The sequence below is a fragment of the Amphiprion ocellaris genome, chromosome 21, assembly GCF_022539595.1.
Source record: "Amphiprion ocellaris isolate individual 3 ecotype Okinawa chromosome 21, ASM2253959v1, whole genome shotgun sequence".
In the NCBI taxonomy this organism is placed as follows: domain Eukaryota; kingdom Metazoa; phylum Chordata; class Actinopteri; family Pomacentridae; genus Amphiprion; species Amphiprion ocellaris.
The window spans coordinates 20,706,469-20,731,961 of record NC_072786.1 but is presented as its reverse complement, the minus strand read 5'-3'; the positions used below and the strand labels follow the sequence as shown (position 1 = coordinate 20,731,961).

Sequence of the window (25,493 nt, the reverse complement as noted above, 5' to 3'; positions counted from 1 at the left end):
TACAGTTTCATTGTTCTTTATTTGAAAATTGTAAATAGCAGGACTGTCTAACAGTTACAACATCTCACAGTAGTTAATCACATGGCTGTTCATAGTTGCAAACTATTGTCACAGTTTTATTCAAAATTTACTTCAACAGAACATCTGCATGAACACTGTCATCAGTAGCATACAAAATACGCTTGCTTTAAGCCAGTGTATGGTTCTATTATTATTATAAGATGGGTACAATTTTTATTCCATGTTTTATGTGTTGTTTGCTAACCCTACTCTAATCACAGTAACAGGGTTGCTAATCCATGCTAATGTGATCTTTTTCTCAGCAGTAGAAGCTAGATATTTAGCTGCTGTTAATGCTGACCAAGAGGACAAACTGACTGATGGAAAACAGTCGAAAGAATGAGTCTGATCCTGATAATATGAGGTAGAGTGAGACATTCAATCAAGGCTGACAATATTATGAAAATATGAAAAATAGAAGAGAGGACATAAATTTGTGCTACCCATTCTTTAGGAAAATTGTTTGATGATGTTAATTCCAGCATTTCATGTGATTCAGTTTTCTTCTTCTACCAGCTAAAAAGGTTATGCTAACATGTTGTGGGACACACGTTCCATGCATAATAATAATTATTTAAAATATTATGTTGATTAAAAAATGTTCCCACAATTACAAGAGACATCAATGAAAAAATAATACAAAAAAAAGAGATTTAAATTTCATTGTAACTGTTTTATTCGAGGTTCAATTTGGTCATCAGAGGGGTGGGATAAGAGAAAAATGACATTTTAGGGGGAACTCTAGAATTATTTGATATTTTAAAAACATTTTCAAACATTCTTTTCTCCTAGTTTTTTTTTTTAATTTTTTTTAGATTTGGTGTCAAGAGAAGTACATTTACACTATAACTGCATGTTTTAATATTTTTTATATGGATTATTTGAAATTTGATGGGTAGGATGTAAAATGTCCTCCAGTTCTGGAATGAGCCTCTAGTTTTGTGGCAGCAACATCTCTTCACTTTAATGATCTGGACCACTCCATATTTCTCACGTGTGAATTTTAATGGGTGTTGTCTTACACTGAAAGCTGTAAAATGTGAACTTACATCATAAAGGCCATGTCCTGTCATGTCTGGGCCGCAGCCAGGATTCCCCCTTGTGTTTTCACTGCTTCCACTCAGACCCTCCTACCCCGGTGTGTTATCCTCCCACGACAGAGGTGACTTCTTTCTTTCTCCTTTTGTTTGTAAACCTGATCCTCATTGAGTGGAGCCTGCTTTTGGATGTAGTATTCCCACACTCCCACACGCTCCGTACAGACTGTCAGGTCTCGCTGGTCCTTCCCGGTGCCGCGGTGTGTTGTGTCCGTGTTGGAGCTGAGGGCGCTGTCCCCGGTGTCTCCGGTGTCTCCGGTGTCCCGGTGTTTCTTGTGCTCCTTGAGACAAACCATATCACCACTTCCGGGCTTGTTTTGATCAGCATTACAAGCTGGCTATAAAGCGGACAGCAGAACTACAGCAGTACCACTGAAGCTGCGATCACCAAGTCCGAGGGTTCTTTCTTTCTTTTGGGATCTTTTTTTTCAATTTACGGGGAGAACGGAGGACCTTCGGCACCGGGAACTATGAGTGGACACAGGGACCAGCCCGGTGAAAGCTCTGGCTCCCAGGAGCCCACCGGGGCCGCGGACACACTGAAGAGGAGACCGGGGAGACCAAGGAAGATCCACAAAGTAAGAGTGACTGCTGTTCACTGAATCTGCTCTGAAAGAGACAGGAGTCCTGTCTGTCACTGAGAATCTCATTACACACAGTGGGATCAAGGTGGGGTTTAAATAGAACACAGTCCAGACACCTCACTATGGTGGGAGAGTAGAACTTTAGCATTGTGTTTTGCCATGCTGCTCTCATCTTGTGGCAGTCTGCCTTAAAATGTGTTGAATTTGTTGCATTTGTTATTGATTGTTTGGGTGTGCAGTCCACCCTTCCACTATGCACCTGACCTGAAGCTCCACGGGTTTCCACAAATTTGCAGCTGGATGTTGTTTTTCCAACTATACTGCTGTTTAAATGAATATATCCATCCATACTAATCACTAATGTATGCAGTCCTGACTTTGGCTAATGTTTACAACTGAAAAGATGAGTAAGAAGAGGAAAGTGAGGATGGATGTATTTGTGCAAATTTTCCATGAGTTAAATCAGGGGTGTAATGACTAATGAGGGTTCTAAAGGTGCTTATATGAATATATTTACAGAGGTTATTCATCAGTGAGTTACAGACCTACAAGAAATTCACACCACAATCATGTCCATTTACACAGTAGACTACACTGTTACTGTGGGTAACAAAAACCAGACTGTTTTATAAAGGTATGTCTCAGAAGTAATCCTCAGCTAATTTTTTAAGTAGCCTAGAGTTTGATTGAAATGTACAATACATTTTGAAACAAGAAAAACACTCACAGAGCGAGCAGTACTCCGCCAAGGCTGCTCTGTCATATCATTTCTGACAGATAAGTCCTGATAATTCCACAGTGGTGGATTTGTAGTAGCATCACAATCATGTGATTGTCAGCAGGCAGCTGATGTAGTGTTCACTTGTTGTCTTAGTTACAGTGCCACTATCTCACAATGATACAGAAATCTTTATCAAATCCATGGATCCAGACTATAAGCCGCATCACTGCCAAAATCTAATCACTTGGTCCTTGTGTCATTTCTGACCTTCCCCGAAAATTTCTTCCAAATCCGTTCGTCTGTTTTTGAGTAATGTTGCTAACACACAGACAGAGAGACAGACAGACAGACAAACGTATGTCGGTTGTCACGTAACTCTGCCGCATTCCTTGGTGAAGTAATAATCTAATATTCAAAAATGTAGTTGGGTTCTAATCTTTGCTTCCTGTCCTCGGTACCCCTGACATTCATGCCATACACTGCCTTCCTTTTAGGAGCCCAGTGGAGAGCCTGTCCCAAAGCGCCCGAGGGGCCGCCCCAAAGGAAGTAAGAACAAGGGCCCCTCCAAGGCAGCGCAGAAGGTGAGGAGCCCAAACACCAGAATGACACATGTTTCTTAAGGTAACTTTTGGCAACATTATTAATTTACATTCTATGGCAGTGCATGGTTCAACAAATAAACACGATGGACCAGTAACTGTAAAGTTTTAATTGTTCTGGTCAAGTCTGTGCCAATGATTCTCATAAGGATGAACTAAACATGTTGGATTTTTCATCTACAATTGAGGCCATCCACATGTATAGAAAGAAGATTGAAAGAATGCTAAAAATGGGAGGAGAAATGGTATAATTTACAGTCAATAAGAATGATCACAGTGTCAGTGTTTCTCAGGTTTTATGTCTAACCCAGTTCTGAGCTGAAGTTCTCCAAGTCAAGTTTCTTTGTTTCCATTTCATCCAAACAATAACCTTTTTTTTTTTTTAGTTTCTTTGCCTTTTCTGTGTATTGTACACAATTTAAAGGCAAACTGTTCTGGATGGTTCCTTTAGGATCTCTGTATTTGCATAATCATCTATATTCATTACTCCTCGAAGGTGGAGTAGTTATGTGATGATTGGCGTTGGTCTGTCTGTCAATCTGTCTGTTAGCAACATTACTCAAAAACAGATAAACAGATTTGGATGAAATTTTCAGGGAAGGTCAGAAATGACACAAGGACCAATTGATTAGATCAGTGATGTGGCTTATAGTCTGGATCCATGGATTTGATAAAGATTTCTGTATCATTGCGAGATAGCGGCACGGTGCCACTGTAACTATGACAACAAGTGAACACTACATCAGCTGCCTGCTGATGATCACATGATTGTGATGCTACTACAAATCCACTGCTGTGGAATTATCAGGACTTATCCATCGGAAATGATACAATGACAGAGCAGCCTTGGCGGACTACTGCTCTGTGAGTGTTTTTCTTGTTTCAAAATGTATTGTACATTACATTCAAATCAAACTCCAGGCTACTCAAAAATTAGCTGAGGATTACTTCTGAGACATACCTTTATAAAACAGTCTGGTTTTTGTTACCCACAGTAACAGTGTAGTCTACTGTGTAAATGGACATGATTGTGGTGTGAATTTTTTGTGGGTCTGTAACTCACTGATGAATAACCTCTGTAAATATATTCATATAAGCACCTTTAGAACCCTCATTAGTCATTACACCCCTGATTTAACTCATGGAAAATTTGCACAAATACATCCATCCTCACTTTCCTCTTCTTACTCATCTTTTCAGTTGTAAACATTAGCCAAAGTCAGGAATACATACATTAATAATTAGTATGGATGGATATATTCATTTAAACAGCAGTATAGTTGGAAAAACAACCTCCAGCTGTAAATTGCTGGAAACTTGTGGAGCTTCAGGTCAGGTGCATAGTGGAAGGGTGGACTGTACACCCAAACAATCAATAACAAATGCAACAAATTCAACACATTTTAAGGCAGACTGCCACAAGATGAGAGCAGCATGGCAAAACACAATGCTAAAGTTCTACTCTCCCACCATAGTGAGGTGTCTGGACTGTGTTCTATTTAAACCCCACCTTGATCCCACTGTGTGTAATGAGATTCTCAGTGACAGACAGGACTCCTGTCTCTTTCAGAGCAGATTCAGTGAACAGCAGTCACTCTTACTTTGTGGATCTTCCTTGGTCTCCCAGGTCTCCTCTTCAGTGTGTCCGCGGCCCCGGTGGGCTCTTGGGAGCCAGAGCTTTCACCGGGCTGGTCCCTGTGTCCACTCATAGTTCCCGGTGCCGAAGGTCCTCCGTTCTCCCGGTAAATTGAAAAAAAAAGATCCCAAAAGAAAGAAAGAATGAACGGACTTGGTGATCGCAGCTTCAGTGGTACTGCTGTAGTTCTGCTGTCCGCTTTATAGCCAGCTTGTAATGCTGATCAAAACAAGCCCGGAAGTGGTGATATGGTTCGTCTCAAGGAGCACAAGAAACACCGGGACACCGGAGACACTGGGGACAAGTGTAGGTGTGAATGTGAGTGTGATTGTTTATCTCTATGTGTAGTCCTGTGATAGACTGGTGACCTGTCCAGGTGTCTCCTGCCTTCACCCTAAGTGAGCTGGGATAGACTTCAGCCCCCCATGACCCTAATGTGGATTAAGAGGCGTATAGATACTAGATTGATGGATACGTGCATCAAAGTTCCTACTGGAGAATAATCACCTTCACAGCAGACTACCTGCGCAAATGCGCACTTTTTATTTCATGCATTTAGTCGACTCAGCACCATAAGACAGAACTCATGTAGTTAACTTATAAACCAGCGTAAACAGAAATGATCTACATTCACAGTCTGTACAGTTACTGAAGAAGAATTCGCAACAATGCTTTTTCATTATACTAGTCCACTAGCTACTGCATAACCTGTAAAACATAATGGCCAACAAGAACACATATGTAAACACGGGAACTAGCCAGTGTTTTTGTGCTTCCATGTTGATAGAACCATGCAGCCACACCTCAGCATCACGCTCACAGGTTTGTGTACACGCATCGAGTGAAGTGTGCATGAGAAGTCAAGCTGATGAGTAAGACAAGATTACAGAGAAACTGATCCAGGGAATAGTTTGGAATTTTACCGAAATATCAAAATAACATTTGGGTTGTGATGCATCCCAGAGAGGACAGGGCAGGTAATTCTAAGACTAAGCGGTTTTAAGCTCAGAATGACGGAAGTCTTAGTGCTCTTTTGCCATCATGAACCATTATAAACATTCCTAGCACTTTGAAAAGTGAGCCAGTCTGCTCTAACAATAATCTAGTCTCGTCTCACGTGGCATTGTTATGATAAATAATGAAGATATCAGTCTTTTCAGATGAGAGGAACCCTGGTCAGTTCACACCTTTAAGACTTCTCTTTCCTATACCAATCACGTGTGCTGTCTCTGACAGGCATCTATAAGAAAATGAAATTGTTCTTGACTGGACTATTACTTACCTTACGTCAAAACATAAAATGTTGTACACCTTTCTTGAAATAATGCATAATTTGTAAACTTAAAATTTTGAAATCTTGGTGAAATGTACCTTGAGGGCTTCTCTGATGCTGTTGTTAGGGCTGCTTTAAAGCTCCCTTGTCACACCACAAACCCAAGAACCACATCACATAACAAAACCCTTCTGATGCCAATTATGTGAGTTTTAAAGCATCTCTAGCCCCTCAAAAACACTTTACTGTTTTATGGTGAACAATGCGCTACCACAACAACAACGTTGGTGAAAACTCAAAAGGTCCATTATTGACAGCATCAAGGTCTTAAGACTTTTCTGTACAAATTTCTGGAATTGAAAAAGTAACACGATTAAAGAATTTTGACTCCAAGCCAATGACTTTTTTAAGTGATGGCAAAAGAATGGAATTTGAAACCTACCAGCCTATTTTTTTTGTTTTGAGGTCTTATGGTTTTACTCTCACAAACATTTTTGTTCTTTTAAAAAAGGTGGCATTTATGGTAGGTTTCCACGTCAGATCCCTGCTGTTTAGGGCTATTGCACACTTGCTTTGCTGAGACACATAAAGCACACTGATGATTAATTCAACAGGGTTTTACCTTTCAGACCATTAAATCTCCACATTAAAAATGCAGCATCGCAAACAGAGAACTGGGATTACAGTACACAGATTATCTTGCCATTGTGCAGTGTAATAAGCCATGACAGATACCTGCTACTGAACATCACATCATCGTTGTGTTGTATTCTTATGCTTGTCTTGGGAGGCTCCTAACTAGTTCCTTTCCTGCTTGGCACAAGCTAATAGCTTGCTTTTATTTAATGACAAAGACAACAGTTTTTAGTGGTGCGGTGTATCCACACCAGACTTGGTACTGGAAATGGCATGAATGCTCACATAGGTCCAATGATTTATTAGGGATTTGACCACACTTGGTCTTTTTCAAGCACATAAAAGAAATGTTTTCCTTCATTTCAGTGTACAACATAACTTTTGATGATAAAAGATGCTTTGTTAATGTTGAAAGTGAGGATTTGGACACCAATTGTCTTTGATCTAGGCAGAATGTAGATAAACATCAAAGGAAATTTTATTAATTTTTGATATATTAAGAAGCAAATAGTAATTAAGGTTGTCGATGCTGGCTTGTGGAATGTTGTCCCACTCTTTCTTAAAGGCTTGGCGAAGTTTGAGTTATTTTGGGGGTGCAGTAAAATGGGATGTTATATTCATACAGGTGTCCATCCAGAGCATCATGCAGCCGATTGTCTGTTGTACCATGTACCACATGCTGTGTACTGCATCTTTACAATTGTTGGAATTGTCATCTTAAGACAACAGAAGAATCGTCTATAGTCTGTGTACTGATGAAACTGGTGTAGAATATAGCAAGTTCACTTTACCATTTCAAATGAAAGTGTAAGTGTTCACTGTTTTTCTACAAATCATATGCCATATGTTTGATACTTCTCACAATTCATGTACACAATTATAATGTATTTTTGTGACTGTGGTATGTGATTGTGTTTGTCCTCCCTTCCAAATAAATGCTGCTTACAGTTCAGTACTATAGAAAATACAACTGGTGGAAATTTGAAACTTCTTTAGTTAGATAATCCACTACAGTAAACATGGTTAACTTTGAAAAAAACCCTCCAGACCATAATTCATGTGAGGCAATGCAACAAAAACTTTTCAGTTATACTTTACTTTATGTTTTCACAGAAAACTGAGGCAATGGAGGAGAAAAGACCCAGGGGGCGACCCAGGAAATGGGTAAGCAAGTGGTTCTCCTCAGGTCTGAGCTTGTGTCTGCTGTTGGTATGCTGGAAGCTGGAACAAATGTCAGCAAAAAGAACTGCAAATACGTACAGTGCTGTGCAAAAGTATTTGCCCCGTAACAGAAATCTATTTTTGCATATTAGTCACACTTAAATGTTTCAGATCAAACTAATATTTATTGAATGTTAGCCTACAAAATGCTGTTTGAAAACTATGGTTTAATGAAGAATTACTGAAAATCTACATCATCCCATGAAAAAATAATTGTACCCCAAAGCTAATAACTGGTTGGGTCACCTTTGGTAGCAACAACTACAGTCAAATGTTTGTTACTCCACCAAGGAACACAGCAGAGTTATATGATGACTGCCGTCTGTCTGTCTGTCTGTCTGTCTGTCTGTCTGTCTGTCTGTCTGTCTGTCTGTTAGCAACATCCGGACTAACGGATTTGGATGAAATTTTCAGGGAAGGTCAGAAATGACACAAGGACCAAGTGATTAAATTTTGGCAGTGATGCAGCTTATAGTCTGGATCCACGGATTTGTTAAAGATTTTTGTATAATTGTGAGATAGCGGCACGGCGTCACTGTAACTATGACAAGTGAACACTATGTCAGCTGCCTGCTGACGATCACATGATTGTGATCCCACAACAAATCCACCGCTGTGGACCACAATTTTTTTAAAGATTTCATCTGTCGGAAATCATACGACTGAGCAGCCTTGGCGGAGTCCTGCGTTCTCTGAATGCTTTTCTTGTTTAATTTTGTAATGTTTAGTACTTACAAAAGTTGATTTCATTCAACTGTCAAAAGTAGCAGTTTTGAACATCTCACACATCTACTGTATGTCATGCCTGTTGCTTGTGTCTCATTCCCTGTAATGAAGATTGAAAGTAGTCACAATAGCTTCACCATAATGCGATGCATGACACAACTTCAACCTGTTTATATGATCAAATATTGCTAAGAACAGCTGACACAAACACCAACAATGAACCATAAACTTACACATATTGCAGTTTCATCTATGGGCCGACACATTTTTTTTCCACTATAAATACTTAAAGGTTTATGATTTACAGAACATTTCAGTCAAACCTTTTTGAACAAATTAAAGGTCATAATTGAAATATTGACATCTGAAATTTTGACCAATTAGGAATATCTTCATTTTCAAATATCTCAATGCAACATCAATTAAAATAATTACTTGTGCATTCATTTGACGTTTCCTCTTTGTTAAGCACCTTTGATTGCTGTTTACATATGTGATGTTCCATAATCCCCTCAAAAATTAAAGTCATGTCAATGACAGTCTGATTCGGCTGCTTTGGATTAATACAATGTTATGATAATAAGTGCACATAAAAAAAACAACAAAAAAATCAAGTTGTGATAAAGAAGTCATTGTGGAGGTTTTGGACATGCTTACTGCTGGATATAGACTGTACATTTATTGTGGTACAGATTCAGATTTCCATGAAATGTGGTATGGATATTTATGATTCCTTGACCTCTTGATGTCTACCTAAAAATCTACATTTGGTTGTAAATGAATTAGCACCTTGAGCCCTTTCAGACATGGGACATGGCATGTTGTTGGCCTCACCAATGCATTAACATGGTGGCATTGTAGAGGAGCACCTCTAAGTAACAAAATAAAGAACTTCAGCTGATAAACTGTGACTATGTGTGACAGCTCACCTGACTGAAGTGAAGAAAAGTACAATGTGACCTGCTGTTCCATCCTAGTCATTCTTTTTTAATGGGGTATTATTGTAGCAAGACTATTTGTAAATGTATATAGAGAGTTGTGTGTCTGTATCTCAATCTGGTCAAATACTCACACTACCGTTCAAAAGTTTGTGGTCACTTAGAAATGTCCTTATTTTTGAAAGAAAAGCATTTTTTTTCAATGAAGATAAGATGAAATGAATGATTAATCCAGTCTAGACATTGTTAATGTGATAAATGACTATTCTAGCTGGAAACAGCTGATTTTTAATGGAATATCTCCATAGGGGTACAGAGGAACATTTCCAGCAACCATCACTCCTGTGTTCTAATGCTACATTGTGTTAGCTAATGGTGTTGAAAGGCTAACTGATGATTAGAAAACCCTTGTGCAATTATGTTAGCACATGAATAAAAGTGAGTTTTCATGGAAAACATGGAATTTTCTGGAAGACCCCAAACTTTTGAACGGTGCTGTAGACTTTTCATCTACTCATATTTTGATGCGTATGATTTATTTTTGCACAAATCAATAATGATGTCATGGACATGTCCATGATGAAATTCCAATGAAGCTATGGATGACAATTTAGGAATTCTTGGAATGAAATTCCAATGAATATCTTATAATCATGATAGGCATAAGTTTAATGATTAAGGATCATTTTGACTATTAAGTGTCAAATGACTTCGAATTAGAATTAGGATTTCTAGGTTTTGCTGTTATGCTAGAACCTCCAACCAGTCCAGTTCCAGTCTCCTCCAGCCCATGCAGATCCCCAAACGACTCTGGTGCAGTGGTGAGGTTTGGAAAACATTCTGCAAGGCCCTGGGAGCAACTGTCAGTTTAACCTCTGGTTTCCATCCTCAATCCCATGGCCAGACTTATTGGGCCATTCAAGGCTGGAGATCCTCCAGTGCTGTGTCACCTCTGAGAATCTGACTGTCTGGAGCATCTTTCTGCCATGGGTGGAGTATGCGAACAATTCATATTTTAACTGCCGTTCCTACAGAAAGGGGAGGAGTTGCACAGTTGGATGGCCACTGTTAGCAAAGTCCCCCTGTGACATTGTGTGCTGCTCCTCGATGGTCCCAGGCTACAGCTGAAGCTGCTCTGAGCAGTAGTTTCCTCAGCATCCGTCTCTCTGACACCTCTGCCAAAGACTCCAGCTACACTTCCAGGACAGAACCAGCTTTCCCGGTGACCTTGTTGAGTCTGTTAGCATTAGCTGTCTTTACCCTGCTGCCCCAGAACACTACAGCATCGAAAATGATGCTGGCCAGCACCAAGTGATAACACATCTGCAGCATAGTACTGCACATGTTTAAAGATCTCACTCTGCTGAGAAAAAACAGATAACTCTGACCTTTCTTTTAAAGAGCCTCTGTGTTTTTAGTCCATATTGTCTATGTAGACACTGAGGTACTTGTAATCCTTGAGTATGTCCACCTCTGTTCCCTTGATAATGACTGGGCTCTGAGTGGTCCTGTACCTCCTGATATCCACCACTAACTCTTTAGTTTTTGGGATGTTAAACAGTAGGTGGTTGATGAAACATTACAGAGCTGTCCACCACACAGCCTCCTGCCCCCTGCTGATACAGCCCACTAAGGAAGGAACTTCTGCAAATGGCAGGACTGTGAACAGTATCTGAAGTCAGAGGTGTAGAGAGTGAACAAGAGGGTGACAGGAATCTGTCCTGAGGTGCACCAATGCTTTCCAGTATTGTTTCTGACTTGGCCCTCTGCAGCCTCACAAAGTGTGAAAAAGTTGTGAGGTAGTTGGTGATCCAGACCATTAGTGGAGCATCCACCTGCAGCAACATATTCCTGCCTGAGCAGGTCGTAATGTCACAGTTTGTACAGAGACCCAAGTGCAGACAGAGAGACATGTCACACAGATTGAAGATTTAACAATTTATTTACAATAACACACACATACACGATAACGGGAACTGGGACTAGAGACACTAACGGCCAATACAGGGAATTACGCTGCAGGCAACACAACTACGCAGGAAGTACCATGGAAGCCAAAAAAGTACCATGGAACTACCATTAGAAGCCCAGGAGGGAGACAAAGCCATTATGCGAATCACAAAATACAAAGCAGACTTAATCTTAAAAGACAGGATAAATACAGAGCAGGGAACTAACCAGAACTGAGTATAACAAGGTTTGGACAGGTAAACGGGAGGGGGATAGTAGAATTCACAGGCGCACAAGAACAGAGCAGAAACACAGAAGTCAAACTGCTCAGCGTCTATACAAGAATGCTGAGATAACAAAAGGCAAAATTAGCAGAGAAGCACAATAAACAAGTAGTTGAGCAGGAGTGATAATTACAAAGGTAACCCCGAAAGCAAAACTAAGCCACGTGGCTGACAGCAGCTTGGCGAGTGAGGTGAGAGATGTCATTTGCATAATCCAGGAATGCGTGTCTTTGGAGGTATGTGCGGGTATGATGAAACAAATCCAAAGAGAGGTAGGTAACAGTCAGTGTGGAAACAGGATCACCAACGGGGAGCAGCCATTGAAAAGTATTTCCAAAATGACAAAATGTTGAAACAAAGTCTGGGGCCAGATTCTTCTACTTATAACAAATGTAGCCTAATACTTCAAATATAATGCAGGAGAAGTGAAAAAATTAAAAGATAAAAAGCACATGTGGAGCACCTCTGGCTGGCTGCTGCCTTGGACGCCGCTGGAAGAGGTAACTTCTTTTTGTTTATGATATTCAGTGGAACAACACTTACCTTTCCCTTCTTTTCTTTTTGCAGCCACAGCAAGTCATTCAGAAAAAGCCAGCTCAAGTAAGAGATCTCAAAGACAGTATACACACACACACACACACACACACACACACACACACACAGACATATACACTTGTAAGATGAATTATTTTGTAATCCTCATTAGACTGTTATTCTTTGCTTCAAACTTTTTACTTTGTATGCACTAAATGTCTTTGCTAAATTCAGGCTATATACACACATATTCTACATTACTCTGTAATCATTCTCAAATACAGGCACATCTCATATTATTAGAATATGGTAGAAAACATTCAACGTTTTTCAGCAGACATTGCTCAAAGGGAAAACTGTATATCTTTTAGACTCAGTATACACAAAATGAAATATGTTGAGCCTTTATTTGTTTTAACTTTAATGAGAAATCAATATCAGAATATTAGAATATTTCACAGAGGGCCACAGAGATATCAATCAAGAACCCCCAGACAGTCCCACACAGTCCTGAGAAGGGCTCAAATCAGCTAATTAACTCAAAACACCTGCAGAGAGCTTTTAAATTCTTAGTCTGGTTCAGTACACACAACCACAATCATGGAGAAGACTGCTTACTTGACAGCTGTCCAGAAGATAATTATTGACACCCTCTGCAAGGGGGGTAAGACTCAAGAATGCATTGCTGAAAGGGCTGCTGTTTACAGAGTGCTGTATCAAAGCATATAAATGGAAAGTTAACTGGAAGGAAAAAGTGTGGTAGAAAAAGGTGCACAAGTAAAAGGGATGACTGCAGACTTGAGAGGATGTCCAAGAAAAGCAGATGCAAGAATCTGTGGGAGATTAACAAGCAGTGGACTAAGACTAGAGCCAGTGCATTCAGAGCCACCATGCATAGATGTGTCCAGGAAATGGGCTGCAAGTGTCGAACTCCTATTGTCAAGTCCTTCCTGAACATCTAGCAATGTCAGAAGTGTCTTACGTGGGCTCCGGAGAAAATAACTGGACTGTTTCTCAGTAGTCCAAAGTCCTCTTTTCAGATGAAAGTAAATTTTGCATTTCATATAGGAAATTAAGGTCCCATAGTTTGGAGGAAGAATGGAGTGCCACAGGATCAACGTTTTTTGAAGTCCAATGTGAAGTATCTGCAGTCAGTGATGATTTGGGGGACCATGCTGTCTGCTGATGTTGGTCCATCATGCATAATCTGTCCAAAATCAGTGCAGCTGGCTACCATCGTATTTGGAGCACTACATGCTTCCATCTGCTGAAGAGCTTTTTAGAGATGCAGATTTTGTTTTCCAGCAAGACCTGGCATCTCTTCACACTGCCAAAACCACTCAGAAATAGTTCACTGACCATGGCATTACAGTGCTAGATTAGCCAGCCAACTCACCAGATCTGAACCCCACAGAAAATCTGTGCCTTGTTGTCAAGAGGAGAATGGGGCGAACCAGAGCCAATAATAAACAATAGCTGAAGGCAGCTATCAAGACAACCTCAGCATCTGAGCTGTAAGCCATTACTATCAAAACAAATAAAGGCTTGACATATTTCAGTTTATGTGCAGTGAGTCTGAAGTAGAATAGAATAGAATTCTTTATTGTCATTACACAAGTACAATGAAATTCAGACTGGCATCTCTTCCATGCACACAAAAACAGCACAAAATCAACACAAAAACAGCATGAAGTCAGCAACAGCATTCAGAAATCATTCATAGACAAACAATCACAACATTCAAAGATCATCACATGGTTTAAACATCAGAGTCCTGAATCTGAGTGGTTAAAGTGCATAGTGTGTGTGAATGTGTGTGAATGTGTGTGTGTGTGTGTGTGTGTGTGTGTGTGTGTGTGTGTGTGTGTGTGTGTGTGTGTGTGTGTGTGTGTGTGTGTGTGTGTGTGTGTGTGTGTGTGTGTATGTCAACGCTGCCGGCTGCCATCAGATTTTGGAGCGCTACATGCTTCTGTCTGTTGAAGAGTTTGTTGGAGATCTGGCATCTCCCTATACTGCTAAAACCACTCAGAAATGCTCACTGTCTATGGGATTACAGTGCTAGACTGGCCAGCCAACTCACCAGATCTGAACCCGATTGAAAATCTGTGGTGTATTGTGAAGAAGAGAATGGGACGAGCCAGACCCAACAATAAAGAAGAGTTGAAGATAGTTGTCAAGGCAACCTGGACAGCTATTACAACTCAGCAGTACCACAGGCTGATTGCCTCCATGCCAAGCTGTGCTGCTGCAGTAAATTGAGCCCTGACTAAGTATTAACAGACAATACTTGAACATACTTCTCAGAGTTTGTAAATTTCTGCATTATAGATCCTTTTTTTGAATGGATTTTTGTGGATCGTTTGAAGTATTCTAATATTTTGAGATGTATTTTGGGAGGGTTTCATGAGCTGTAAGCCGATATCAAGGTTAAAACAAAGAAAGGTTTGAGATATTTCAGTTTATAAGTAATGGGTCAAATTTATACAGAATTCACTTTGAACAAGGTCTGATGAAAAACATTTCCACCATATTCTAATTATATGAGACACATCTGTAGAGTCATACCATGACAGCAGCTACTGCATAAACGGTAGTAAAACACATAATAAATGTTAAAGACTGTTCGGGTAATGTTTGTTCGATTTTTTTAATAGCCAAACTTTTCTTAAAAGCAATATGTGCCATTTTAAGCTAGTCGTGTAGTAAATGTAAACATAAGCCCTATGACTATGAGAAATACAAATGAAGGAAGAAAAAGCAAAGCATAACATGAGTGTGTTTACCATGGTTATCAGAATCATTGCAGTATAAAGATTCTTTATCAAGGGCCATTTCTTGTCAAGCCTATCTCTTTATTTTATGACACAGAATGAATGACTCTGCTTCATTTACTCCGTAAACAAATGACTAAGGAACACTGGTTGTGCCATCATAAAGTGACACTGGAAGACTCCGTGGAATGAAATAGGTATTACAAAAGATCAAAAAGAGTTTAAATGACATAGACCATCTTGTTTTGATTTACAGGAAGAACAAGAAGAAGAGACAGGAGAGTCCCCAGAGGAGGACTAGACTTCAACACCATGAATCTCTACCTCATTCAACTGTCAGGTCTTTCAAAGGAAAAAGATTGCCTTAACCACTTTTTTTTTAATTCTTTCAGTTTTGAGTTCTATGAGTGCATCTACACTGATCTGTTGCTTAACAGGAAGAAATGTCGAGTACTTGTCGGAATCTTTAAATTCTTTTGTTGCAGTTTTAGCTCGACCATTCAGAATGCAGCAACATAATAAAAAAACCAAAATAAAAAAACCAAAATATCATGTTTACTAATTGTATGGCAGATAAAAATAGATCTTAACACCTACCCATTAAAACAGACAACACGCGGATATCTCATTACTCACGTATAACAAACGTACCCTTCTCAACAAGAGTAAACTAAAGAGAATCACAGACAGACACGTGTTAGTGGGGTCACATCCCTAATTTTGGAATTAGGATCCTCAGTGAATAATCATCTTCTAAGTGAATGAGAGAGTTACCACCAGCTCATCATTCTGAACACCACAGGACTGAGGTGCTGATCATATTCACTCAGTGTGTCACCCTAGTTCTCTATCTCTCTGACATAGGCACACACAGATAGTCTTTCTCACAGCTGATGATTGTTGACTAATGCACTAATTACCGCCAGCAGAAAAGACACTAGAACAATCTGGTTTTGTCATATAGAAATGCAAAACAAATGCCTTCTGTTCAAAATATCTGTTTTATCTTTGAAACTAAACCAATCCTCTGCCGGCTTCACTGTCACCCAAATTGGTGTTAGACTGTCAAAGACGAGGACACAGAGATCGTGCCTCAGTCATCCATCACACTGGCCAAGTCCTCATAGAGACCACTTTACATTTACAGTAAATCCATCTTCTTCTGGTTGTTCTTTCGAATAATATGCAGGGTGGAAACAGCACCTAGTGCAAAGTTTTGTCATAGGTTGCAGTATTGCCTGGTCCCAAAAGTTTTCCTTGACAATGTGGCTCATGTGTCTCATATAACCAAGGCCAGTCATGCCAATAACCAACCATTAGTTGGGGATTAGTTGCTGAAATCTATGACTGAACTGAATTCCTTTATTGAAATGGTAATGATTGAAATGATTAATGATAATGATAATAAAGGCTATGCAGGGTGCAGGCTGGATTTACTGACTCATTGGACAAATTAGACCTTAGAAGTCAGACAAAACTGTCTGCTATTATTTCAGTGCACAGGGCAGTGTTCAGGATGATTGTTAAATTTGTATAAAAGGCAGTCTAACCAAGTAATAAACTTTATAACTTTATTCAGTCAGTCTGTCTTTTAGTCCTGTGGTAGAACAGTGAAATGTCCAGCATGCACCCTGCCAAACACCTAATGCCAGCCGGGATAGGCTCAAGTCCACTGGCAGTTTGCAAACAAAAATAGAATAAAATAGAATAGAATAAATCTTTATTGTCACTGTTACAGAAAACAATGAAAATCGGTTTGGTACTCTCTGAATAGCAGCATTGAAAACAGACTATATAACACACCCTAAAATATATACAACATGAGAGAAAACTTAAAATATATACAACATAAGAGCAAATATACAGTATGGAAACTGTTTGTGGTTAGAGACCTACTCTACACATGATTATTGCACATGAAATATGGATTGCACTGACATAGATTTTGCACTTGTGATATGTGATATTGTCATTTTGGGGGAGGGAGCAGACATTTGACAGCTTGGGGATAAAAGCTGTTTTTGAGTCAGTGAATTCTGTGGGTCCTGTGGGTTACAGGGTGGGACCTACCTAGATCAGGCTGATCCTGTTACATCCCACAGATCCTCAATAAGATTTGGATCTGGAGAGTGTGGAACCCAGGTTAACAGCTTAGCTCTGTCGTGTTCTCCGGGTCACTCCTGAGCAGTTTTTGTGGTGTGTTGGGGTGCATTGTCCTGCTGAGGGTGGAAACTGGCATCAAGGACTGCTGTTGCCATGGGGGGTTAGGGGTTTGGGGAGTTGCTTGTCCTGTAATGTTTAGGTTGGTGGTACATGTCAAACATCCACATGACTGTCAGGACTCAGGGTTTCCCAGCAGAGCGTTGCATTAGAACAAGATGAAGGATGTTATTAATTCTCAACCAAACTGGTTGACATTTCCTTAGACAGCTGTAGTTGTTGTTTGTTGACTTAAATGAACAAGCTCATGGACATAGCTTCATTATATATGTTCTATCTAGCTTCAACAATGCATTTTAGCATTTATTACAATATGCAAAGACATTCACAGACTTTGTCTGTTTTACAAAAAGCCTCAAGAACAAAACTACAAGAACAAATCACACATTACCTCATAACATGCTTGCTACCTGAATTCAGCAGTCCATCACATTGGATGGCTCCTCTTGCACTCTAAGTCTCAGGAGCCTTGTCTTTCAGGAAACCTGATGGTATACCAGTGCTTGCTGGTCACTCATATATAATATCTTCTCATGATTCCAAACGACCTCTAACTCAGCACAACCAACTCATGAACGCTGTTGCTAAGTTTATGCATACCAGTGAGCGGGAAGGCAATGTGTATTCTTCTATTTGATAATGTGGTTTAACTTTATACATTGAAGCAAGGTTGTGGTGTTTGTTGTCTTGTCATGGGGGAATGGTAGTTGTCTGCAGTTTTTGTTTATTTCAGTCAGGTAAACCCTTCAGTAAGAAGCAAATGTTAGATATGATAGAGACATGTGCATCGACATTAAAAGAAAATTCTACTTTTTACTGCACCAGCTTTATTATTCACACCTGTGACCATCTATCCTGTGCTGAGGATACATTTGCCCATTGTTTTGATAAACCATTCATTGAACCCAGAAGCAGAGCCAACAAGAGAAGGCACTAAAACTAAAGATGCACTTACAAAAGGAGAATGAGAGTTTCTCACTGGCCATGATGTTTATGTTCTTCATTATGTACGTGATGTAACATTGTCTGTGCTGAAGTCTGGTCTTTCTGACATTTAAACTGAAGTATTTACTTGATCACTTGTCTGCTGACCTTCTGTTGCAAAGCTGCAGGGAAGTGTTAACTTAATAATGTGACTGAATTTCCATTCTCAATTTCCATATCCGTATGTCCTTATTTGATTTTTTTGTAGTGTTACCATATGGTTATTCCCTAAAAAAGTAAATGACTGAACTCAAAACTACTTAAACCAAAATTAGTTTTTTAATATGAATAATCTCATATCACAATAATCTACAGTATGCCACTGCTTTTGTGCGGAGGGCATATCTTTAAATGTTTTTACAGTATATTATAAATGTAAATTTGGCATAAGAATGAAATAAAAAAGTTAAACTTTTTTAAAATGCGCTATACAGAGTTTGTCTCCACCTGGCACTGAGTTACCTGACATTTTTAGGTTTACTTTGGTCTGGTTTTTTTTATCTAGAAAGCAGTAACAGCCCATGTATTAAGTGCTGTTTTCTTATTTGACACAATGTTAATTTGATTATAAAGATTGTACTGAAGCATATTTTCCCACATTTACAAACTGTAACTTTTTTTTGGACAACCTGTTAACTTGAATTTATTTTGTAGTGATTTACACAACTGAGTTAAAGTTAATAAGCATCTAGTTTGTAAGACAATACATGATGTGAATATATAGCTGTTTTATTTGTTGTTTTTAGCTTCAAGTTAAGTTAGTTGGGGTTTTCTAAGAGTTGTGTACTACTTATATATGTGCAATACCTCAAACAGGCTGATCTAAATGAATACCTACCTCCAGTGTTGACATGGAATGATTGTGTTGGTTTACTTTCACTTTCAGTTATTCTGACATTAGATATGATCTGTATTTTAGGACTGCAGCACCATCTCATTCACCAATGAGAAGGTGTGTCCCAACTGTTGACTGCTAATGTACATCTTAAATAAACTTTAGAATTTCTGAGTATACTTTGAGTGGAATCATCCTTTAAGTCAGGGGCATCAAACATGCGGCCCGTGGGCCAAAAATGGCCTGTCAGAGGGTCCAATCCGGCTCACGGGACGACTTTGTAAAGTGCAAAAATGACTGAGATGACATTAACTTGCAGATTGTAAATTTGTAAAACTGTAAATTTAAGATAATTTCTAGACCATGACAAGTTGTTTTGATCATAAAGTACAATACTAGATTGTTCATTGTTCTTTTGTCATTTTGTGTCTCATTTTTGTAATATTTTGCCTCGCTTTGGTTGTTTTTTGTCTGACTTTGTCGCTTTGTGTTTCCTTTTTGTCTCACGTGTTTTTTGTCTTATTTTTGTCATTTTGTATTTCGCTTTATTTGTTGTTTTATGTGTCGTTTTTGTCGTTTTCTGTTTTTTTTGTCTCGCTTTTGTCATTTGTCCATTTCTTTTGTCACTTTGTAACTTTTTTATCAAAATTTTTTGTGTCTTTTTTGTTTGGTTCATGTCGTTTGTCTCATTTTTAGTAACTTTGTTTCTTGCTTTTGTCATTTTGTGTCTCGTTTTTGTAGTATTTTGTCTTTGGTGTGTTGTTTTTTGTTTTTTTTTTTTGTCTGACTTGTCGTTTTGATCATAAAGTAACATACTATATCATTCAGTACCAGATACCTGTGACTAAATGTTTTTTGTGCCTTTGATCTGTAAATTGTAATGTGTAAATGATAAACTGAGGCATAATGTTGGTGAAGAAATTTCAAGTTGTTCATGACGGTTTGTAAAAAGATAATTCCTTAAAAGAGAATATTTTCAGAATGTACATTTGGCACTAAAACAAGGGGAAAAAATGGAGTTGCCGTTACTTTTAGACTATTATGCTGTGATTTTACTGGTCCGGCCCACTAGAGATGAAACTGGGCTGAATGTGGAACCTGAACTAAAATCAGTTTGACAGCCCTGCTTTAAGCCCTGAAGTCGCACACTGTAGTGATCCTCCACTGCTGTTGGTGGCGCTATATTGGAATAAAGGCTGTAAACGTGCAGCTCTATAGGACCCTCCCCTTAACGCCAGGCTGCTTGTAGTCAGGAAGTGGTTAGTTTAGGGTCGAGTTCAGACGTCGGGCTGATGTTTTGCTGTTAATGTCAGTAGAGACACATTGTGTAGATCTGTAAATATGTCGGCCAGGAATCCAGGCACGGTGCTGGGTGAGTAGAACCCTGTAGAGGAAACCTGTTCTGAAACATCTGGCGCTGAAAGGATGTCACTTTACAACACGTGTGATGATCTCTGTTTACAAAGCCTTCAATTATTAGCTAATAATTCTGGGATTTTCTTTGGACAAAATGCCACCTCACAGCGTTTAATACTAAAAGTACAACAGTCAAGAAAAATAGTTAAATTATCCGAGATTTAACTTTTTGCAGTTTAATAATTAACACAGAGGTAACTGACCTGCAGAACAGAAGCATGTTACTGTACAGCTTAACTTTTTACACACAGGTCGTGAAATAGCAGTTAAAGAAACACTGCTAGCACAAAGTTTTCTCCATGCAGTGTTCTATTTGACATTCTGTCTTCCTGCAGTATGTTCCTCCTGGACCTGCAGTCAGACCCTTCAGGACTGTAACTGGGTCCGCGTGACTCCCATCACCCTGATCAGCTGACTGGAGCTCAGTGCTGCTTCTAATGTGGTCAAATGAAAACAAGACAGGGTTCAAACACAGTGGCTACTTTGGCTTTCTGTTTTGACAACAGAGCGATGAGGCTCATTCCAGAATTGGAGGACATTTTATGCCCCACCCATCAAATTTCAAATGATCCATGTAGAAAATACTAAAACATGCAGTTGCTGTGTAAATGCACTTGTCCTGAGACCAAATCTAAAAAAAAAACTAGGAGAAAAGAGTGTTTGAAAATGTTTTTAAAATACCAAATAACTCTGGAGTTCCCCCTAAAATGCCATTTTTCTCTCGTCCTCCCCTCTGATGACCAAATTCAAATAAAACGGTTAAAATGAAATTTTAATTTCCTTTTTTCTGTATTATTTTTTTTCATTGATGTCTCTTGTACTTGCGGGGACATTTTTTTAAATGAACATAATATTTTAAATAATAATTATTATACATGGAACCCTGTTAGCATAACCTTTTTATCTGCTAGAAGAAGAAGAAAACAGTGAATAACATGAAACGCTGGAATTAACATCATCGAACAGATTAAAGAATGGGTAGAGCAAAGCTATGTCCTCTTCTATTTTTCATATTTTTATAATGTTGATCAGATTAGATTAGATTTTTTTATTCTTCACATCCACATACAGTGTAGCAGTAAAATGCAGTGACTGTCCACCAGGCTTTATCAATACAAGTGTTAAAATTGATAAAAATATAACATACTAGAGAAAAATACAAATAATACAAATAGGTAAAACTATAATATACAAGAAATACAGACAGGTCAAATGGACATATTTATGAAATGTACACAGTGCAAGAGGTAGTGGATGTGCAGTCTGATGTGCATGTGGAATGTTGTAATATGTACAGTTTTCTGATCCTTGTTTGTGAGCTGCTGACTGGAGGTCAGAGTTGACAGTCCTGACAGCTTGAGGGGAAAAGCTCCTCCTGACTCTCTGTTATTGCATGTCAAAGTATTCCATATTATAAAATATTGTGTGTATTTTGGTTTGTATTTACACTAAATGGTTCAGAAAATATCATTAGTTGTCTTCTGCATCATGTATTTTTTTGTTGATGTGTTTAAAAATGAGACTTATTATAATGGCATCAGTTGTTCTTTTCATATTTCAACTCACTCATCTACTCACCTACTGATCCAATGTTTTAAATTCTGACTCACTAGAGATAAAGTTATTCAAAAATAGCCACAAATTTCAATGTGTAAAAAAATATTTTGATCTCAGAAAGACCTTTCCATATTTTATGGAAAAATAATTTCAAACTGCTATAAAATATTTGATGATTTGAGTTGGAACAACCCATATGCTATTTAGAATATGTTTGCCCCCTGATTAAAGCAACTATTACAAATACTAAAGGAAAAAAAATAATGACCCCACATACTTATATGCACTGAGTGTACTTTTTTCTATATTCCTACCGACTGCTGGATGTCAGACCTGAAAAAGATATGCAAAGTGAGAGTGAACCCACAGTCTGTTCTGAAGAGGGCTCAACGTATCCAAGGACAGAAGACCCCCAAGAAGCAGTGGCAGGTGAGCTCTTTTTATTGAACTGCAGCCAGTGTATGTTGCAGTGTCCATAATTACATGATGACAAGAACCCCATACTGCTTTGACACACTACCGCTCAAAAGTTTGGAGTCACTTAGAAATGTCCTTAGTTTTGAAAGAAAATCCGTTTTTTCAATGAAGATAACATGAAATGAATGATAAATCCAGTCTTGACATTGTTAATGTGGTAAATGACTATTCTAGCTGGAAACAGCTGATTTTTAATGGAATATCTCCATAGAGGTACAGAGGAACATTTCCAGCAACCATCACTCCTGTGTTCTAATGCTACATTGTGTTAGCTAATGGTGTTGAAAGGCTAATTGATGATTAGAAAACCCTTGTGCAGTTATGTTAGCACATGAATAAAAGTGTGACTTTTCATGGAAAATGTTAAATTGTCTGGGTGACCCCAAACTTTTTTTTTTTTTTTACATGTCTGTACCTGTATGTTTATCTCTGCTTATTTTTCTCTGTTCTGCACAACTGTGTGCAACTCCCAAACAAAAATCAAATATTAAACGTGTAGTCAGAAAATAATAGTATTTACACTATGACAAAATGTTAAGCGTGACAAATATGTAATGTCTCAGAGTATTTGTCACTGAATCTAAGGAAATAGTCTCACATTAATGTCCACGCTGCTTTCTGTTAGACTTTTTTCTAAAACAGTGAGATTTATTTCAGAAGATGGAGAAAAATTAAGACCCTTCTCTGTCATTTTGAGTGACATTTTCTGTTTTTTTATTTATTTTTTGTCCTGCAGACTGCGTGGTTGCTGAACGCTGTAACATGTATCGACCTGACAACTCTGGCTGGAGATGATACACCATCCAACGTCCATCGTCTCTCTATGAAAGCCATCCAGCCTGTCAGATACGACCTACTAAAGAAGATAGACATGCATGACAAAGGTCTGCTCCTGCTGTTTGTTTAACATACTGTTCACTGATATGGCCACTCTGTGATGTTTTATTATTTATGTTTTAAATATGGATTAGGATTAGGAAAAAAATGTATTTTGCCAATTGGATAAAAGTGGTTTGGAATGTGAGGGATGAGGTGTGGAGTACAGAGTTACACTACCAGTCAAAAGTTTGGACACACCTTCTCATTTAATAGTTTTTTCTTTATTTTCATGACTATTTACATTGTAGATTCTCACTGAAGGCATCAAAACTATGAATGAACACATATGGAATTATGTAGTAAACAGAAAAGTGTGAAATAAGTCAAAACGTGTTATATTTTAGATTCTTCAAAATAGCCAACCTTTGCTTTGATTCCTGCTTTGAACACTCTTGATATTCTCAGGATGAGCTTCATGAGGTAGAACCTGAAATGGTTTTCACTTCACAGATGTGCCTTGTCAAGGTTCATTTGTGGAATTTTTTGCCTTCTTAATGGGGTTGGGACCATCATTTGTGTTGTGCAGAAGTCAAGTTGGTAAATGTAAATGTTTTCCACTCAGCCTTATCACTATAGATCATGTCTCAGTTTCCTTGTGTGTTGAGGTGCTGATGCCTGCAGAGTGTCTCATACATGGTCATCAATTTAAATAAATCAGCTGCATTCTGTAGTTAAAGAAAGTGCAGAAAGAATGAAGCAATCAAATATTTTTAACGTTTTCAACTAAATGGCAAATAGACTGCACTCATAAAGAAAAAAAGTAGCAGATTAAGCCCAGATGATGATCACGTTCATTATTGATGATTTTTCTGCTAATTGAAAATAACTGAATTTTTTATGTGTATGAGAATAATGTCACTTCTCCTGAGTCTGAGCTGACATGTTATGTCTTATTTTTTCTTGCCAACAGCGCATAACCCAGTCATTCAGTTTACTATGTTACAAAATAAAGAGTTTTAGCTTTAAATAGTTAATTCAGGTATCAAAATGACCATTTAATCTTCTTTTCACTGACTAACTTGTTTTTTGAAAAATACAAAAATACTTAATAGAGTCTTATCTGAACTTGGGTGTTGTTTTCATACTTTCACAGTTAATTTATCTTATTGATTATATTTCTCTGTGATAATAGCACTCTACCCCCAAGTTAATTGCAGAGATGGGGGAACATGGTGACTTTGCTAGAATAAATTAGGCAGGTAACTAAACACAAACAGACAGTTGGACAGATTGTAGTGGGTTAGTGCTTATTTCAACGTATTTGCTTCACTGGCTTCCAGTTGCTGCCCACATTAAATTCAAAACTCTGACACCTATATTCAAAACTAGAATGAAAACAGCTCCCTCCTACCTGAACTCTCTCATTCAGGTCTACACTCCCTCCTGCTCACTACACTCAGCCAACAAAAGGTTCCTGATCCAACCACCACAACAGGGATGGTCCATAGCTGGACTCTTCTCCTCTGTGGTTCCCCAGTGGTGGAACAAGTTACCAAATTCTGTTCAGTCTTCAAGAAGAGACAAAAAAAACAGCTCTTCACTGAACACCTTTGCACTTGACAGACTGCAAATACAATAAATGAAAATTCTTATTTCGTCTGCACTGTCTGTAGACACCATGGTCCTATTATCACTTGAACTTGTTTTATGGCTCTTATCCAGGTTGTTTTCTCCTCACTAGATCCTTGCTTGTGTTGTATCTACTCTCAGATGTATGTCGCTTTGGATAAAAGCGTCTGCTAAGTAAAATTGTAGAATTGTAGAGTGAACAGTACAGTTTGTCTTGAAGCAGATCTGCAGCCTGTTGAGGATGTCAGACTGGTCAAATATGAGTTCAACCTGTAGAGGGAGACACAGACCAGTTCATGATGTTTCTTTTTCATCGCTCTGCTCCCTGATGTGTTGTGATTCAGGAATCACCACTGCAGCAGTGTGTGTGTACCCCTCTCGTGTGGCTGATGCTGTCAAATCACTAAAAGCAGCCAATTCCAACCTTCCTGTTGCCTCAGGTAAGTCACCTGAAATTGAGTCACATTTGTAGTAACACTTTACTGCAGGGAATTTGATGGTGCACTTAAGTGTGACTGAGTGTAGG

The 25,493-nt window shown here is 38.6% G+C and overlaps 2 protein-coding genes across 2 annotated transcripts in view; both read left to right on the top strand.

Moving 5' to 3' along the window:
* Positions 1-1,228: 1,228 nt before the first annotated feature.
* Positions 1,229-19,491, top strand: hmga2 (high mobility group AT-hook 2). The gene is made up of 5 exons (XM_023286515.3): positions 1,229-1,735; positions 2,957-3,043; positions 7,720-7,770; positions 12,293-12,325; positions 15,287-19,491. Exons 1-5 carry the CDS (start codon positions 1,628-1,630, stop codon positions 15,329-15,331), a joined length of 324 nt encoding a protein of 107 aa, XP_023142283.1. The 5' UTR covers positions 1,229-1,627; the 3' UTR covers positions 15,332-19,491.
* Positions 19,492-20,283: 792 nt separating this feature from the next.
* dera (deoxyribose-phosphate aldolase (putative)) overlaps positions 20,284-25,493 on the top strand; it is a 6,027-nt gene continuing 817 nt past the window's right edge. Inside the window, exons 1-4 of the mRNA XM_055006852.1 lie at positions 20,284-20,441; positions 22,374-22,471; positions 23,256-23,403; positions 25,312-25,407. Coding sequence (XP_054862827.1) covers positions 20,411-20,441; positions 22,374-22,471; positions 23,256-23,403; positions 25,312-25,407 — 373 coding nt within the window. The 5' untranslated portion in view covers positions 20,284-20,410. The remainder of the gene's footprint in view (positions 20,442-22,373; positions 22,472-23,255; positions 23,404-25,311; positions 25,408-25,493) is intronic.